The sequence below is a fragment of the Cupressus sempervirens genome, chromosome 6, assembly GCF_028749045.1.
Source record: "Cupressus sempervirens isolate cs-2001-9-10 chromosome 6, ASM2874904v1, whole genome shotgun sequence".
NCBI lineage: Eukaryota > Viridiplantae > Streptophyta > Pinopsida > Cupressales > Cupressaceae > Cupressus > Cupressus sempervirens.
Window position 1 is genome coordinate 469,340,639 of NC_143123.1, and position 20,954 is coordinate 469,361,592.

General features: G+C 34.2%; 1 protein-coding gene across 1 annotated transcript in view; it reads left to right on the forward strand.

Moving 5' to 3' along the window:
• LOC149553088 (uncharacterized) overlaps positions 1 to 20,954 on the forward strand; it is a 74,032-nt gene that overhangs the window by 38,526 nt on the left and 14,552 nt on the right. The window contains exon 3 of the mRNA XM_089788603.1: positions 7,673 to 7,787. Coding sequence (XP_089644729.1) covers positions 7,673 to 7,787 — 115 coding nt within the window. The remainder of the gene's footprint in view (positions 1 to 7,672; positions 7,788 to 20,954) is intronic.

Below are 20,954 nucleotides of genomic sequence, written 5' to 3' on the forward strand. Positions count from 1 at the left end.
CACAACAATTACACACAGAATGTTTTAGGCTCACTATACTCTTTCTCTACCCATACACTCTTGTACTGAATCACCAACTCATGCCAATCAAAAACTATGCCTAAAGAAGAATCTGAAAAATTACAGCAGAAAGTAAAACAATTATCTGCAAGAATAATTGCATGTGCTTTCCTCGTCAAAAGTTTTGTTCCCCTTCTTCCTCAGCTTCTCTTGGAAATTCTCTTTTCTTCAATGTGTCTAGTTCTTCCTCAATGCTTCAATTTATAATCATCCTAGTGACTCAAGATCTCAAAACTAAAGTTAGCTTTTAGAGATGAAATAAGCCTATGTCACCAAAAAATATAATTATTGTGCTTTTTCGCCAAAGATTACAATTCTTCACTTTTTAGTTGAACTAAGTGCATGGAAAATCGATAGATGACTATCGAATGCGTGGACACGACACCTATGTAGATGTACCTATCCAAGCCACAAAAACTCAACATAAATAGTTTGTCAAACTTTAGTCTGAGAGGAGGTTCCGTGCAAAACAATTCTGCATTTGTACTCTACCATGTTTGGTGAGAATCTTTTTGGCTCTTCCATTGTGCTTAGAATGCTGATAATTGATGTTCTTTCCTTCTTTCTTAGGTGTGTGGTCCTCTCTATTCACTTTTGTTTATACTTGTACTCCTTTCGATATTACCATTTCTGGTTTACCCCTACTTGCCTATTTCTTTGTTTTCTGTGTTTTTCTTTGCCTTTTGTATGTGCTTTGAGTCTACGAAAATATTGTAATGTTTCGTTAATGGTCATCTTAGTCAGCTTAGGAAGTTTCCTTTTTTGTATCGAGTTCATGATTATTTCATTTAGAAAAATCATCTTTGTAAATCTATTTAAGGAGCCTTCACCTCCTGTTTTTAATATAACTCGATTTACCATAACATGGTATTAAAGCGTGTTTGAGTCTAACTTCCTCACGAGAAGCTCATGGTTATTGGGTTGCATGTACTTTCATGCACTTTTAGGGAGTTGTATGTTGCTTTCATATGCTATTTTTTGTGCGAAGTGTTTTCTTGTTTTACCGCATGATGACGTTTGGCCATTTTAAGGGGTATTTTAACACATAAGTCTGTTGTTTTTGCTATGTGAAGGTTTCTATGATTGGTTGTATTATTTGCCACAACTATGACTTGCTTTCTGCAATAAGTGTTTTGCATGATTATCTTGGTGATGTGTTTTCTAATTTTTACCATATAAAATAATGGTGGTGGGTTTTCTATTTTCTCTACCAAAAATAATAGTGGTGGGTTTTCTGATTTTTCGTCACAAAAATCATAGTGATTGGTTTTCTAATTTTTTGTCCTAAACTAAAATTAATGACGAGGCTTGTAATTTTCCCCCCCTTAAATATATATAAGAACTGAAATAAAATAATAAATTAATTAGTATAATATAATGATATTAAATTAACTTAATCAAAATTTATAATGGAAAATAACAATGACATGAAGATAAATTTATAGTGGAAGATTCAACATGGAAAAGAAAGTGAGTTATCCAACATAATAATGTTGTGTATGTTAAGGTATGTCATATATGCCATTATAGTTAACAAAGGATGAATCATGTGCCATTAATATTGTTTATATTAACCACTTATAATTTGATTTTTAGTCCCTTCAATATTTATGATCATGAATGAAGTTCTTTCTTTTTGTCCATCTATGTGATGATGTGCATTGACTTTATTAAGGCTCCTAAACCGGTCATGTTTGTAAATATTGCTTTAAAAGTGATTTTCATATAATTATTTTGACTTGTTTGTTTCAAGCATTGTATCAATCTATAATTATTCCTTCAAGTACATAATACATTAAGTAGAAATAAAGTTTGATATATCTCGAACAATCTTATATATAGTATAAATAAAACATTAATTTACAAGTAAATACATAATATTTGAGTATATTTTCCAAAAAAATTAAAACAAAAGACTCGAGGATAAAATAGTAAAAATAGTAAGTGAAAAAGAAAACTTTTCTAATGAAAATGATATTCATAAAAATAAAATAATTCTAAAGTTAAAGTTAAAGTGAATAATTTGTTTGCATTTGAGTCTTTGAGTAATTGAAAACTTGTGGTTAATTTATATGATTCATGGCATTACTTTTGAAAAATAAAGTAGCTCTTCAACATAAGATAAAGTTAAAATCTAAGTTACCGATGCTAGTTCTGATGCTGATGCTGAGGCGGGTGCGCAGTGGTGATGTGCAATTTTTTTTCGGATTTTGGATGCATTTGGGTGCATTCATATATATGTGTGTACTATAATTTATGTATGCAAAGAAATGCAAGAAATATACAAAAATAAACCATTCTACGGAGACATATTACCATTCATATATATCCCAAGAGTTATCGGCAGTCTGAAATCAATCACAAGACAATTCTCAGACTTGCAATTACTCCAGCAATTCTCAGACTTGTGATTACTCCAACAATAAGGACATCGATCATTATTCAGTCATAGCAATTGTATCTGCAACCAAAGGCATTAATTACAGCAAGTCCGTCCACCCTCAGTGAATACACAGTCCCAAAGATCTGCACAATCAGAGCAAGCCTAGTTGCAGTATCAGATTGGTAAGTAAATCTGAGTCTAGTATATTCCATAAGTATTATATCACTTGTTCCTATCAGAGATCCTGATTTAACATGGTATCAAAGACATCCTCATAGGAATATATATATTTTCCAGAATTAAAATTAAAACTCAGATTTATCAATATTAAATTTTATCCTCAAATTCAAAAAAATGGTTAATCATGTAAGATTAGAGGATAGACTTGAGATGGCATCAAATTTTTCATCATGGAAAATTCGAGTCATAATAGTACTGAGAGAAATGAAGTTAGAAGAATGCATAGAATCAAACAAATCAATACCTAAAAATGATCTAGATAAAATGACATTGGAAAGACACAACAACAAGGCCATGAAAATTATTATAGACTCGGTGAAGGATCATATTCTTTCTTCTATATCGTGTCTTAAAACTGCTTTTGAGATGTTTTCCATTATAAAGAATACTTTCGAAATTAATAACAAAAGCAAATTGCTAACATTGAAGCAAAATCTATACATTAAGATGAATAATGGAGAAATTGTTATGTCCTATTTCCTAAGAATCTCATAATTGAAAGATCGACTTGCAACCATTGGAAATGAAGTAGATGACAAAGAACTTAGCATTATAGCCCTAAAAGGACTACCACTATCTTGGGAGACATTTATTTGTAGACTAAGTTCTCGATCAAAACTTCCCAAGTTTGAACTACTCAAAAACGAATGCACTCAAGAAGAGTCCAGATTAATTACAAGAGGAATCATTTCAAATCAAGAGGGAGAATTTCAAGCTCTTCAATCCAGTACCAATAATAAGGGAAAAAGAAAGGGAATTCATCAAGACAACAAGGAATTCAACAAATCATACAAGAAAAGAGATTGGTCGAAAGTACAATGCTTCAAATGTGACAAATTCGGTCACACTCATAACTTCTGTCTAGAACGGGAGAAAATTCAAGCAAACCTAGCGGAGGTTAAGAATGAAAAGGATGAAAATCTTGTATGTTAAGTTGTTGAAGAAAGAGATAAAGTGGATAAATTTTAAAAGAGAATCCCGAAGTGAGGAATCAAAGGGAGAGTGATACATTTCCAAAGTTCGAATACATAAGTGACATATGCAATGTTGTACTCAGATAAATCAGTTATCTATAAATTCAGTTTTTGAATCAGAGATATGGTATATCACGATTGATGAGCAAATAATAGATATTCTTATTGAACCTCTTGCCAATGTTAAATTGGAATATTTCAGTGGTAAAATTGATATGATCAAATTGTAATTTTTGAATATTGAACTTAAGTTCCAATTTATGTGTGTTTATGCTTCTAAGTTGAATAGTTGCATAAGATATGTAATGAAAGATGACGATGTTTCAAAGACATATATATTCAGAAGGTAATCTTTGTAAGGTGACAATCTTACAAATGATAGGCCTGTTATTATGACAATTTTGTTCTGAATATGTAGGAAGTCATTAATAACAAATGCATTATGCTTACTCTAGATATTGTTTTGGACAATTAGAGATCATAATATATGTTATGATAGTGTTCATAACATGGTGATTATAATTATTTGACAAGTCACTATTTTAGAGTTTTAAGTCTGTAATGTTCCCTTTTTGGGACATTGGAAATATTAAAGGCATATTGTATAATATTAAAATTGAATTGGAGAGCGTGAACTCAAAATCTAAAGGGTCAATTTAATATCATAAAGGGGGCAAAAAGGACAAGGAGAGATAAGATGAAAAGCCAAGAGGGAAGTCGAAGAGTCACAATTGTAAGGATAAAAGGAGAAGAAACTCTTTCATTTGGATATGCTTGATTTATTATTTCAGATTTCAGTTTCTCTCTTGCGAAAGTGTTTGGAAAGCTTCAGCTTTTAGCTAGTATGAGGACGTAGCCCCTCATGCCAGCAGACAGTGGATGCAAACCCATTGTCCTTGGAGACATCAATTTAGGTGTCTTGCATGTGCTTACAGGTTCTTCTCTTATGTTTTCCAATCTAACTTTAAAGTTGTATTTAGGATTGGATTTTGGAAGCCGGTTATTGTATTGATGTTGTATAATGCAATAACGTTGTTTTAAGGAGTTTTTATGAGAGTTTATTGGTTTTGTGCTGTTGGTTTGTAATGCATTCTATATGCTTGAATTCCTGAATATTATTTTGAAAAGAATGGGTTTATATCTATTGGAGGAGCTGTTGTTTTTTCTATTATTTTTCGTAATACATGTGCCTATGGTTTAAGTTCTCAATATCGGTTTTAAGGAAACAACTGGGTATACAACTATTGGGGATATTTTCTAGGATTTATATTACTAGTTTTTACCATGCAACTTCACATATATGTGTTCTGAATGTTATCTGGGAAAGAAATCTGTAAATATCCGGTTAGGGACATTTCAAAGTCAGATAATGTATTGTATATAGATATCCTTAATACTGATATCTCTTAAATTTTTGTCACTTCTTCCTTGCTAAGAGGGAGTGTTGATGTATAGCATCAGTCAAAATGATATTGAGCATTTGAATGAACATTGTTTTATATTACTGATAAGAATTATATATATATGTTTGATTATTCAGAAATGACTTTACTTGTCATATCAGGTTCTTGTTATAAGAAGAGACAAATGAAATTGGACATTGAATGGTTATCAGGTGAGATTGTTAACTACCGATTAAGATCATGTACGGCTTAGTATTATGTCCACATAGGGACATGACCCTACCTGGCCATTGGCCACTTAGAGTCATGTCTCTACAGAGACATGTTACCATTCATATATATCCCAAGAGTTATCGGTAGTCTGAAATCAATCACAAGGCAATTCTCAGACTTGTCGATTACTCCAGCAATAAGGACATCGATCATTATTCAATCATAGCAATTGTATCTGCAACCAAAGGCATTAATTACAGCAAGTTCGTCCACCCTCAGTGAATACACAGTCCCAAAGATCTGCACAATCAGAGCAAGCACAGTTGCAGTATCAGATTGGTAAGTAAATCTGAGTCTAGTATATTCCATAAGTTATTATATCACTTGTTCCTATCAGAGATCCTGATTTAACATATATAATGTTGAGATATATTAGATTTCCACAATCCATGCTAATGCTTTCAAATTTCTGGATTTGATTGTCTATAGTTTTTTAAAAAACTATACACAATCAAAACCAAAAATTTGAAAGCATATATAATGTTCACTGGTATTCATAAATCAGAAAATTACAATGTGACCATACCATTTAATTCAACTGCTACACAAACCAAATTCTCTATAGACTAGATTGGCACCTGGTAACTCTCGGTTTAGGGTTGATTTGCAGCTGGTGTAGTTTCCGATTTCTAAATGAATTGGATAGGCACCCAGGCAGATTCTCTGCCCCAAATTTTAGTCACTAATCTCTTTTCCCTGCCATCTCATGCAGAAGAGTTAGCTGCCCAGAATTGATGCCAGCAAATGACCCAAATACAGAAATCAGTCACATACATGTACTGCCCAGCAAGTTCCAGAAAATCGCAGCCTGCAATGGTGTCTGCAGATTCCGCAAATGATATCACAGGGCTATAGGAGTGCTGGGAGACCAAACGCTGCCTTAGCAGTTAATGTCAGCCTCCTATATGCACACAAATTCACCCAGGCCAAAACAGCGATCATCAAAAACATGAACAGAATAAATTCTCTCCAAAAATCAGTCATACTTCTTCCACATTTATCATCTCTCAGACACAGTAAACACATAAGAGATATGATGGTAATTTTGCTGTACTTCAGCAGCAAACTTGCACAATTACTACTCAGAAATCAGACCCTTTTATCTCAGCAAGGGCATAAAGGCAGAACCTTAGAAAAAGCCACAAAGGCATCAAAAGCAAATAAAATATCCTAGTATGCTTTTCTCAGCAAATGGGCTTGTATTTATAACCTCCAGATTCCCTTTTGTTGTTAAAATGTAACTTCACTCAAGAAGCTTCACCACACAACATTAATCAAAAGCTTCCATTAGATTCTTTCACTTGACTTGGCTTAACTAATTAATAAATGACTCTTTCTAATGATAACTCAACCTCAACTGAAGTGAAATCATAAAGTTAAACTATAACTTTATAATAAGCCATTTAATTATTTAATAATAATTTGGCTACTAAAAATATAATAACTCCCAAAATACTCATAATTTAAATATGTCGTCTGAAATAGTAGTCATACCTATTATTTCTCCATGTGATCAAATGCACTTTCCAAAAATAGAAAGGGTTCATCTCAATCAACACCAACTTACTACAAATAGTAAGTACACAAAACTAAGCTCAAACAAAGTCCAATTTGAGCCAAACGAAGATCAACCGGTAGCTTACTAAATTGTGGAGAAGATAAGACCCTCCCAAGCAAAGCCACCACTTTAGAAGACCCTCTATCCACAATATATAGCCTACGAGGATCACAATAATAGGCTAATCCCTGGAACTCTGATACTGACGAAAATGGGGACATTACATTATAGCTTGCTAGAGCATTCTATGTGGTTTAAGAATCAGAGGAATGATCATACAATTCTGTTATTTCCATAATTAATTAAGATGTTAAGTGGACACACTTCTGCAGGTTTAGTATAAACTGCTCACACGAGTGTAGAGGTAAGTGTGACAGAATGTAGCAACATTGTAAGTAGGAGCACATGCTGTGATCTTGTCTGCAAATCTGTTTTACATATCTTATTACTGGCATAATTATTTAGCATGGAATTTATATCTTTGTTATGCTCTCTAGGCTTTTGAAAGATGGAACCTTTTTGCCTGGGAAATTATTTTTTTATCATGCATATAAACTTGCTTAAAGTTTAGAAAGAGAAGGAAATTCTAAAATGCTAAAAAAATCAAAACTCTGAAACAATGGCAAATGCTTATGGATGTTGGATTCATATACCATGCTACCTTGCCATCTTTATCAACATTTATCACTCCCTCTTTAGCACAGCATGCGAAGTTGTCATTTTAATTTTCATAGTTTCTTCTGCAGGCAAATAACTAAAGGTGCAATCTTTTTTGTCCCAGGTTCATAATTGGTTTCATATTTGCTTCGATTCCCTGGTATGTGGGAGCTTTTCTTCTTTTTTGTTGCAGACAAGACCACAGAGAAAAACCTGGCCTTGTGGCATGCACCATTGCAGTAAGCATCAAGAAATCCCATTCCTTTTCTTTGAAATGCTTTTATTATTTTTAAATTACAATTTTTACAATATAAAGGAGAAGGTTATGGATTTGCATTTGAATGGACATACACAAAAATGCACAGCTTGTGTGAATTTTCTGTATGTGTATCCCTTGTTTTCAGAGAGGTTAGTCTCATAGACAAGTCATCTGATAAATACACATTTTAATAACTCTTGTAATATTTGATAAATTATATAATATAAAGGAGAAAAGGTTATGGATGTGCATTTGAATGGACATACACAAAAATGCATAGCTTGTGTGAATTTTTTGTATGTGTATCCCTTGTTTTCAGAGAGGTTAGTCTCATAGACAAGTCATCTGATAAATACACATTTTGATAACTCTTGTAATATTTGATAAATTATATTTCAAATTTTTATATCGATGACACAACAAGAATGTCGCATATTAGTTACTAAAACATAAAAGGTACATACTTATTCTGTATTATCTAACTATTCTTTCTATTTTTAAATTTTTGAAATGGTAGTTTATCATCTACCCTTTAAGTGTGTTGCTCTCAAAGCTTGACAGAAGCCGTCTCCTGGCTCAATGTCAAAGAGTGGAACCTATGTGAATCTTAGGCTTTTGAGTGTAATAAATCCTTGAGTTCTAGTTTAATAGACAATCACCCGTTCTTACATTCTTGAGCTTGTATTCGTGTGATTTTCTTTCTTTTGATGGCACATTTTACATGAGGTAAAAAACAAAAGCAAAAAACTTGCTTCTGAAATTGTTAAAAACATGATGATAATTTAATTAACAATGAACACTTAAATAGCATTTACAAACGCTAATAATAGTGTGGACAAAAAAACAGAGTTGTCTAAATAAAGACAACATCTAGATAAGGACTGAATATGCAAGCTAAATAAGAAAGCCTAGATGATCATTAACTATGGTTTTAGAAGAACGAGCTAAATATAACGAGATACAAAAAAATTTCTAACACCCTTCCCTAATGGTAAGTCTATCAATTACACCAAGTTGCCCCCTAAACTTGGTAAACTTTTCTGGACTAAGAGACTTGGTGAGGATGTTTGCAGTGTCGGCCTCAATGCATACATACTACAACATCACGGTTCCGTCTTCGACAAGCTGTTGGATGTAGTGACAATGAAGATCTGCATGCTTTTTCCGTGCGTGCAAGACTGGATCCTTGGCTAACTTCATAACTCTCTCATTATCATAGAATAGTAGAGTAGCACCTAGTTGAGACATAGGCAAGTTGCAAGCATTCAACGAAGCTCAACTGACTCACAAGCTGCCTTAACTGTTCCTCTGTACCACGGTTCCATCTTCGACAAGCTGTTGGATGTAGTGACAATGAAGATCTGCATGCTTTTTCTGTGCGTGCAAGACTGGATCCTTGGCTAAATTCATAACTCTCTCATTATCATAGAATAGGAGAGTAGCACCTAGTTGAGACATAGGCAAGTTGCAAGCATTCAACGAAGCTCAACTGACTCACAAGCTGCCTTAACTGTTCCTCTGTATTCAGCTTTAATAGGTGAGAGTGATACTACTTGTTGCTTCCTTCTGGCCCATGTGACTGCACTTGCGCCCAAATTGAAAACATGCCTAGAAGTTGACTTCCGTCATCAATAAAACCTCCCCAATCTAAGTCTGTATAACCAACGAGCTAAGGATCTTGACTTCTTCCATAGAGATTGCCAAAATCAGGAGTGCCCTTCACATATTGCAACACATGCTTGGCGGCAACCTAATGTTTAGCCTTGGGGGTTGTCATGAAGTGAGAAATGTAACTGACAACATAGCTGCTGTCAGGTCTAGTGGCAGTGAGATAGATAAGGCTACCCACTAGTTGCCTGAATGTTGACTCATTCTCCACTGGTGAATCTGATTTAGCTGAAAGTTTCAGCCCTTTCTCCATAGGTGTAGAGATGGGATTGCAATCCCACATTCAAAATTTGTCCAACAAACTTTTGGCATACGTCAACTGTAATATGAAAACGGAAGTATCAATCTGGCGAACTTCTACTTCAAGGCAATACTGGAGAAGTCCCAAATCAGGCAGGTCAAAATTTTGACACAAATTTTGTTTGGCTTGCTCAACAAAATGTGTTGCACAACTAACAATGTTCAGATCATCAACATAGATGACAAGGAGAAGAATCTCACCATTAGCATTCTTGACATACAAATTAAATTACAAGGACTCCGATGAAACCCTTGATCGGTCAAATACTTATCAATCTTGATGCACCATGCACGGGGTGCCTGCTTGAGACCAAAGAGAGCTTTTACCAATTTGCAGACCTGATATTCTTTACTTGAATCTGGAAAACCTGGAGACTGTGTCATGTAAACCTCTTCCAGAAAATCGCCATTGAGATAAGCACTCTTGACATCCATTTGATGGATTCACTAACCAAACTGAGCAGAAAGGGCTACGAGAAGACATATAATGCTCATTTTGGTAGTAGGAAGGTCAGAGGGCATTAGGAAGAAAGGTAGGGGATATCATATGGTTGTATAACCAGCAGTGGTGGTGAACAATGCAAAGGAATGGAAGGTTTTGATCTCTTCCGTAGAGCGATAGAGGCCGAGAAAATGAGGAGATGAAATCGGGTTAGAGATCCCCATGAATGAATTCAGAGATAGAATCAACAAGGGTCAGTAAGCTTATGACAATCCGATGCAATTAGATCCCTGCTTTTGTCTGCCATGGGTTTTCGAAAATGGTAAGTGGGTTGATAAGTCATGGGGAGAACCAAAAAGGAAGCCACCATCATTTCAGTCCAGAAATTTCCGCCATTGGAAATCTCTTGTTCTTAATCAGTATTTTTTCAAAAGTAAGAGGTAAGACCATCAGGTGAGCAAGGCTAGGTTTCCAAAGAACAAAATCAATTGGTATGGGCAGTATGAGAAAAACACAAACACTTAGGAGAATTAGTGGCAAAAGATCACTCTAACCCTAGTAATAGAACCAACAAAACATGGAAGGTGGAAACCCCGGCAAGGGAGAACCAAGCGGCTGTCATAGAAACATCGGTTAATTCAAAGGATAATCTTTGCATTTCTATTAAGCTTAGGCAAAAGAGAATTATTAAATCCTTTGAGAAATATAAAGAAACTAGCTTGATTTTGAAATGGTGTGGGGGATCAATTGTGTCTAATAGATTACTTGACTTGTTTTACTGCAAATGGGGGATCGATCTTGAATTGTATAACTTGCAAGACACTTTCTTTATGATCACTTTACCATTGACAGAGGACAGGAATAGGATCTAAATGCAGGGCAATCAAATGATTCACAATTATTCATTACTATTGGATAAATGGGAGCCAAATTTCAACCAAGGGAAGTTTGAATTTAACAAGAAATAAGTATGGATCAGGCTTTACAAATTGCCGATTGAATATTGGGACAAGGAAGTCCTAAAAGATGTAGCCAAGGGTTTGGGAGAATTTCAATAATTGGATGGTATCTTAACAAATGAGGCATATGGAAACTATGCCAAGTTTAGCATCAAAATTTCTCCGTTTGATCAGTTCCCTGGAGAGATAGATCTATAGACAGATTAGGGATCTTGGAATTAAAGAGTGTGCTTGGAAAGAGTCCCTCAATCTTCCACACTGAATCAACATGCTCATGAGAAGAAATGCATTATGATAAACAAGGTCACATGGATGTCACAACAGATAGACAACATGTCCCAGAGGTAGGTGTTGGTTCCCAAAATCGCATATTGGAATCCTACGAGTCTTGCTAACTCGATGCTAGAATATTCGACCAATTATGGCCAACTTGACGGGACTAATCGATGTGATCCAAATCCCCTTCAATTCTGGCTCTGCAAGGCCAAGGCAGGTGCCCCTGATATGAACAAAACACTTGGATCCAAGATACTTATAGAAAATCGATTAAAATGCTAATGCAACAAAAGTTTTCCAAACAGCAAGAATTATTGAAAACTTTAAACTTGCGGATTATGAATTAATAACAAAAATAAATGATTGTATAAATGTGAAAATGTTTTACATAAAAATAACTATTATGGATTATTGCAACAAATGAATATATTAATTCTTCAAAGGAAAGATATGAAATAATTGCTAGCTTATGGATTATGAATCAAGAGTACTATAAAGACTAGTGCTTAATTAAATAGGCAAATAGAGTCAAGATTATAAGTTGAAATGTACAACTTTATAAAGTTTAATATCATTAAACTATAAACAAAGTAATAATCCAAATGCAATGGATCAATTATACGAAAGCAATTTTAAAACTAGTTTAGAATACATTTCAACCTTCGTGATATGGAGACAAACTAGACATAAATATGGAAACAATTAAATATTTCACAATATCTATGTTATCAAGTTTAAAATGCAGCAAATTTATCCAGAGCTCACACAATTTACCAGTAATTTAAATCCACAAGCTTTGTTCAATCACTCTATCTTTGCTGATAGAAGAATATAATATATCAAGTGTGCATATATAACTCGGGTCACTCTATCTTTGCCGATAAAAAAATATAATATATCAAATGTGCATATATAACTTGGGTATGTAAAATTTATAAGAAAATTGTATATCAATATGAATTGTGTCTTATATTTATACATAACGAAAAGACATGAGTATGAACAATCGTGTGTTTTCACTACTCACGGTTATAACTAAACAAAAGAATTCTAATCGAAGCTCCTTAATCGTATGGTTACTTTATTATCATTCAGATTATAATATTGAGGATAACAAATCGACAGTCCTCACAACGTGACATGACGCTACAGGATGGATGCACCGCTTGGAAGATTCAACACATCATCTGACTTTTGCTCCACCCCGACCACCACGACTTTGCGAATTTTTTATAAACGTGGCTCTCTTAATTGATAATAAATTTTGTGTTCCGCTTAACATTGTTCGCATTCTGCATTCCATTTTGAACAGATATTCTCCCTCCTGCGTGCATTCCCCAAACCTGCAAAAGACATAAAGCATCATCAGATATATACTCTTACATAAACTGGATTCAATATTAGGTGTTATATGACTCGAATCTCCTGTAGTTTCTCCAGCGCATGAGGAAAGAAATGACAAAAGGTAATTCGATTGTCTGTCAATTATGTTGTCTTCATATTTGTCACTCCTCAGCGGCCCCTGTACACCTTATTTCATCGTATCTCATCACTGATATTGCCAACAATTATCAATCCTTTATTAAACTTAATCAGGCTCGCACGTATCCTCTTATTATTTCCTTAGAATTCACGGGGTGCCATCTCCATTGATTTGCGTGACTTTGTCTGTGTATAACCATTGCCGTTAGTATTTTATCAAACCTCGAGTATTATCACCATGTTCCAATAAATCCTGGTCATTCTCGTGTTTACATCGTATAAGTTGCTCATGTTTCGATCTACCCACTAAAGAATACGACAAAATGGTGGCTGATTCATAGCGTGGTTGAAGGTGTTCTATTGCAGATTCTATTAATATTGTTTTTCTTTTGAACATCATTCTGCACCACACATTATACCATCGTTGTTTTATCAGTGTACAAATCACCGATTAAAGTTTGATAATATTTTAATGATTGTGGCTGTAGGTGCATCCTTATCACATATCATTATTCTCTTATGGCTACTTAGTTGTTTAGTATCCTTGCCGCTACTCTCAGAGATGTTTGCTGATGGCTGAAGCATCCACATAATACATTTTTAATTTACTTATCATTCATGTCTACTTCAAGGAAGAACTTTAAAAAAATGCCAAGACACAGCCTTAGAATATATTACTGGATGTTTTTACTCTGTCACAATCACTTCAACAGTTGCTTGCTTCTGTTATCAATATGGAAATATCATTTTCAACACAATCTCTGCTTAATATCTGTCACTAATGCTGTATCAAAAATCTTTTCCAGTGCATATGAATCTAGATTATTTGTAACATAATATGGTGATGCGTCAAGTTTGACTGTTATACACTTTTATGTTTCTGATTGTAGGAATCATTCATCATTGATCTTAATTGGACTATTGTAGAACTGCTTTGAATATATTTCATCATATGTAGTATGAGTATATCCACAACCCACTGCATGAAGCCTTCGTAATTTGTATCTTTGATTTGGCATCAATGGTTATTTCTAAGACATTATTTCTCAAATGATGGTCCTTAATTTCGCAAAATTTTAGAGCTCCATCAGTAGGGAAGTGCAATAATAACTATTTGACTAACACTATTGGAGAGGATGTGCCTTTCTTAAACTTGGACCCGGTAGAGAAAAACCTTCAAATGATTGTCTTTCCTCGTAAAGATAATAATCCAAGCATGGACATTGTTACCACTAATAGCGTAGAGATGCATCAGCTTGAGAACTTTGGACATTTGAATGTGCTCAATGTTACCTAGGTTTTGAAACCCTAAGTATTCCCTTCTGAGAACCAAAAAAAGAAGCTTTCAAAGAAAATATTTACAAATTATTTTGTATTATATTTAATTCTATAACCTCATATAAATGCAAAATAATTAAATATCAAACTATTTTAAGGTAACATTGTTTTTTCACATAATTCTACAAAGAATTAATTATTACTATTGTAATGTGACCATGAAAGTAAAAATAGTAAATTAGGTAAGTTGATGGGGGTAGGATAAATTGGAAAAAGAATTTGAAATAATTAATTCTTTAAAAAAATTAATTTTATTGTAAAATGAGGCATTTGTAGGAAAATTTGTATGGGGACAAACTATTGGGAAATAAATTTTAATGAAAGGAAGTTATGGGTAGTTGGGAACTACTTGGAAAAGGGTAAAATCTATTGTAACGGGTTTCTTCACTTTTGTGGATGCCTATGCATTTCTCAAGGAAAGGGAAGACATTTTTAGGGTTCAACTTGTAACAAGAAGTGGAGGGAGGTTATTTTATTCTATTTTTGCAAACTTGTTTATGGTACGAAGACAAAATGATCAGTTAGTCATCTTGTATGTATATTTGAAATGAAGTGAAATGCATTTTCAGATCAGTTGGTATAAATTTATAGCTTTATGGTTGGGAGTGATCTATTGGTTATTCCAATGTTATTTCAAATATTGTCTTGGTTTAATTTATCAAGGGTTTTTGTGTGTTATAAAATCAGTCTGTTTTATGCATTCTTACATGCAAAGAATGAATATTAAAATCTTTCCTTTGTTTCTTTGTAAATGGGAAGATTGATTAGATGGCCTTGGCGCCATATACTTGATTTTCTTTTTTAAAGTTATTTAAATCAATGTTTACATCCATTTCATGTTGATGAATGGATGTTAGTGGTCCTTGTGTGCCTTCTGGTTAAAGGCATGATCAGAAATCATTCATTGTAAATCAAGAGAAGGGAGTTGTACCTTCATTTCAAAATTCAGAGAGCACTTGACAAAACAATTGCAAGTGACTCAACTGTTGATTTCAGAGCTTGTCTTTCAATTTGGGCATTTAAGAGTTATTTATGAAGGATTTTAGAAGAAGACAAATCTGTTTACAAACAGATTTGGGCAACTCTACTGGGGAATCTCAAAGTACCTTGTGAAGTTGATATCCAAAATTTAGAGGTACTTTCCCCAGGATGAAGGTTGGTGGCCCTATTGAAGATGAATACCATAAGGTATTTCATAAATATCTAGGTATTTTGAGGGATTGGACTCTTGCAAGAAATGAAGATGATGTGGATATCTTTATCTTTATACCTCCATTTGGTGACAATCGAATTGGACAGGTTGTAGACGATTTGGCAAAACAAGTGGGATATCTAAAATCTTTCTATGGTGCTATCCTCATCTAAAAAAATCTCTTGTACAAGAGCCAGAAAAAGTAAAGAAAGTGTGTGAAGAAAAAAGAAATTAGAGGAATGACAAATGAACAAGAAAAAGATATTGAAGAGGGAACTTGATGGCAATCAAGAGGAAGAAAAGAATTCGTGCATTTTTCAACCCCTTGGAGACCTCTTCTCTCCTCTTTTGGAAGAATTGGTGCAGCAATTTATAATGGAAAAATCACACAATCAATCCAAAAATCAAGGTATGGAAAAATTTAGTGACATTTCATCTATCGTTGTAAAAGATAATGCTGATTTGAAAAATACGGAAGAAGATTTGGATTCCCTTTCATAGTTGAGATGAACATTACTTCGGTCCTATTGCCTGCCCTTCAACAAAATATGCATCCATTTTTCCAAAAGTAAATCCGAAAATGGTAGTTTTTTCTTTTTTTTTAATAGAGAATCTGCTGGAAATGTACTAAGCATTGCGATTATGTTTGGTATGTGTTTTCCACTTTGCAACAATCTCTTATTTATATTGATAATAAATCAAGAGGAGACATGTCTCTTCATTGGACATGTCTATTCATTAAAATGGTAACAACATAATTAATTAAATTACAAACATATATATATATATATATATATATATAACTTGAGTTTAATCTCAAAGTTTATCCAATTGAAGCTACCAAACATTAACAGAAAAGGCTCATATTTTCATCACTCTGTAAATGGTCATATTTAGTTTTTAGGTTCTTCTCCCCCTTTCCATTGTAAATAACTGCCGTATTTTGCAATTTTGGCTTGTTTTGCTTGTCGTTTCCCTTCAAAAAGGTTACATAAGCTTTGAACCTTCTCCCCTTTCCTTGAATCAATCCATATTCTGAAAAATCTCAAGAAATAAAGGCCCTCTTCATTGATTGGCAACATCTTGTGCTCATCTAGTTTCACTTTCTAGAGTTGCCAGATTCAAATTTCCTATTCACAAATTAGTTTTTTGAGAGCCATGTGCAAAAATATAATAATGGTACAATGAAAGGTATCCAATGACAGGTGATTTGAAAGAAACTTTGAAATTATTTTACGTTGGATAAAGTAGCGTAGGCTCTGCACATTTTTGCACTTGCATTTCAAGAAGTTAGGGTTTTATGGGTAGTCTTTATAGTGGAAGTATATTCACCTTTCATGATTGGTAAAATATTTGAAACCTTCATTAATATTAACATTAATATATGTGTGGCTTGTCCAATGTCATGTGTAAAACCATTCAAATATATTTTTCTGGAGGTCAATTGTCCAAAAAACAAAAATGTGTTGGATATCAATGAAAATGGAGGATATGATGCCTTGTTTATTGGGTGTTCATAACTGTGAACATTGTATTGTTACAAATTATTCACAGATTCAAAATTTACTGAGCCTAAAAACACGAAGGTGTGGCACTCTAAAGTTGTATTGAAATCTGGATTACATACTTGACATTCGGCTCATGACTAGCTTAATGTTCTCATTTGTATATCTATAATCTTATGTCATGTTGCTAAATAATGTTCAAAGGGGATGCTTAATGATAGGGGTCTACTAAGATTTAGTGACATTATGTGCAAGTGTGTTTACTAAATTTTTGTAGAGAGCTATTTCAGTGAAAGACAATATATTACTAAGTACATCAAATAGAAAGTTGGAAGACAATTATTGTGGGATTTTACCTATATTACCAAATGATGTTTCTTTTCAACGCCTTATAAGAGTTCCTGAGATATATCATCATGTGATTCTTCACATATCCAAATCATGGTGTCAATCAATTGATAGTTGGGAGCTCATGGAGAAAAGATGGTTGCTTGGTTGCTCTGAAGGTTTTCTTTAACTTCATGTTGCGACTTCACCTCTTTTGGTGAAAGGAATGTAGGGAAAAGAAACATATGGTAACTTGTTGATGGTTAATGTCAATGGAACACACCAGATCCTAAGAGATATAAATGGTACACACTTCCATTGATTCCCTAGGATTAAGTTGTTAATGGGAGGCAAGCGTTCTTCGGCTACTGTTCGAGCCTAATAACAGGATCAAAATATATCCAAAGAATTTGAAGACCTGAATTATCTTCAAATTATCAAATCAAATGTGAAGTCCAAAGTTAGTGTAATTAGTTGACTTCAAAGTTTTTGATAGTGTCTGGCTCAACTTATTGACAATGGATGTTAATGGGCAATGTACATGGTTCTTGAATCATCAAATCTGCCAAGTATGGTTAACTGCTCACAAATTAGATGGGTACTAGACTATTGGCGTGCACTTGAGTTTAATGGCTTCGGTATCCCAATAATCATTGGCACCTAAGCATTTGGATAAGCTTCAAATCACCAACTATGATAGGTTTGGTAGTTGTCCATGCATCTTGTTGACATTAGCATGTGGAAGCATCAAGTATGGACGATCAATACTCCTATGGTGAAAGAGCTCATGCAACTCTCAAGATAATTCTATTTGCAATTTGAAATGCTTTGGCAGACAGCTACGCACTGTGGGACTTGCACTATATATACATATCATAAGGTGAAGGCCAACGATTGATATTGATCTGGATACTGAGTGGGCGTACAACAACATGTTAGGGTTGAAGACAATGTCTGAAATTAAAGATTGATGTTGGCTTATGAAAATCTAGAAGCTCCAAGTGGAAACGAGGAATGGCCTTAGAATCGCCTACAAGATCCTGGGACAGGCAGGAAGATTTACCTAGGGGCATGAGGGAGGAATATGGAAGATCAATTGATCTTGATCTGAATCAATTGTGAAAAAAGATGGAGATGATTATGATTACCAACCCTACACAGAGAAGCCTTTGGTAGAGGATACAATTGAAGGTGGCCTCTCTATGTAGATGGCAACTCACAATCACCGAGAATATTCTCCTATGCAAATGGAATTGAGCGAAAGGTCTTCAGTGTCTCTTGTTGCTAAATCTAGATTAGGATATCTGGTTCCAAAATAGATGTCAAGTCCGCAATCTTTCACTGATGGGAGGGTTGATTCTCTAGGTAAGAGCCCTTCAAGGCAATCATCTACACCATTGAGACAAAGGTCCCTATCTCCTATAAGAGCCAAATTGCCTTCACTTGCAAATAATGTGTCAGGAATCAGGATCACCATCTAGATTGGTGTCAACAGCACACTACACATTTGCTTCACCTACCAGGTCTCAAATACCTTCTCCTACAAATTCAATGCCTCATGTTTCATGCAGATCACATTCTCCCTAAAAGCATCCTTTCTCACCTAAAAGGAACATACTAGCTTCACCTAGGAGGTACATGTCACCTTTACTTGAAAGGCACAAATCAACCACAAGGATAAGTGTAAGCTGATCAAGAAGAATTCTGACAAAATGATGGAGCATACAATGGCACTTGACAACATTATTTTGAGAAAGTAAAAATTTAGACAGCCATGGAAGCCTCATACATTCCTCATAGGAATGGTTGAAACATAAGGATTTTTGTAGTGCAGCTAGAATGCCATATAGTTGATACATTAAATACAAAGAATTGTGCAGAAAAGATTTTATCAGAAATGTAAGAATTTGTTAAGTGGCGACTCTATGTCCAATGAGTAAAGTACTGAAGTGCCCCAGAGATTCTAGAGTTCTCTAGATCCTGATATAGAATGCAGCCCCCAGAAAGAGCCAATTGTTACCTAGGGTTTTGAAACCCTAAGTATTCCCTTCTTAGAACCAAAAAAAGAAGCTTTCAGAGAAAATCTTTACAAATTATTTTGCATTATATTTATTTCTTTAAAGAATTAAATATTATCACATTTAAATGCAAAATAATTAAATATCAAACTATTTTAAGGTAACATTGATTTTTCACATAATTAATTCTACAAAGAATTAATTAAAACTATTGTAATGTGACCTTGAAAGTAAAAATGGTAAATTAGGCAAGTTGATGGGGGTAGGATATATCGGGAAATTGAATTTGAAATAATATAATGAGGCATTTGTGGAAATATTTGTATGGGGAGAAAGTACTGGGAAATAAAATATAAATGAAAGGAAGTTATGGGTAGTTGGGAACTACTTGGGTGAAAATTCTTTAAAAAGGGGAAAATCTATTGTAACAGGGTTCTCTTTTGCAGATTCCTGTGCATTTTTCAAGGAAAGGGGAGGCATTTTTAGGGTTCAAGTAGTAACAGAGAAGTGGAGGGAGGTTATTTTATTTTATTTTTGCAAACTTTTTTATGGTACAGAGACAAAATGATCAGTTGGTCATTTTGTATGTATATTTGAAATGAAGGGAAATGCATTTTCAGATCAGTTGGTTTGAATTTATAGTTCTCTAGTTGGGAGTGATCTATTGGTTATTCCAATCTTAATTCAAAAATTTGTCTTGGTTTCATATATCAAGGGTTTTTGTGTATTATAAAATCAGTTGGTTTTATGCTTTCATACATGCAAAGAATGAATATTAAAATCTGCCCTTGTTCCTTTGTAAATGGGAAGATTGATTAGATGGTTTGTGCGCCATATACTTGATTTTCTTTTTAATTTATTTAAATCAATGTTTACATCCATTTCATGTTGATGAATAGATGAGTGTTCTTTATGTGCCTTATGGTTAAAGACATGTTCAGAAATCATTCACTTTAAATCAAGAGAAGGGAGTTGTACCTTCATTTCAAAATTCAGAGAGCACTTGACAAAATGATTGCAAGTGATTCAATAGTTGGTTTCAAAGTTTGTCTTTCAATTTGGGCATTTAAGAGTTATTTCTGAAGGATTTTGGAAGAAGACAAATCTGTTTACTAAAACTCAACATGCAAGAGCATGCTGAAAATGATCAAATGAAGGGATCTAAGGAAGGATGGTCGACAGGGGTGAACAAGGAATGTGAATTGGATGAAAAAGTTGAATCAGACAATGAACAGGTAATCATGGGGGTGGAGCTTGGTATTGAACAAACTCCTTTGACATATAAAAAACCTACAATAACAGCTCCAAAGAGGAGGGCCATAGGTCAAATGCTGATAAACTGATATTGGCTGAATGTGCTGAAGGTCAGAGGAAATTGCGAAACGGAAAGGAGTATGTCCTTCCAAAAGCGCAATGTGGATTTTAACTTGGAATGCTAGGGGAGTTAATGCCCCTAGAAAATTTTGCTGAATCAAGTGTCAGATTGACAGAGTAGGGCAAACATTATCCTACTGCAGGAAACAAAGTGGGGCAAGGAAGAAAGTGTGAAGCATATGAGAACTTGGAAATAGTGGAATGGGGTGTTTGTTGATGCAATGGGGTGCATCAGGTGGAATTGGGATACTTTGGAATCCGTTGTC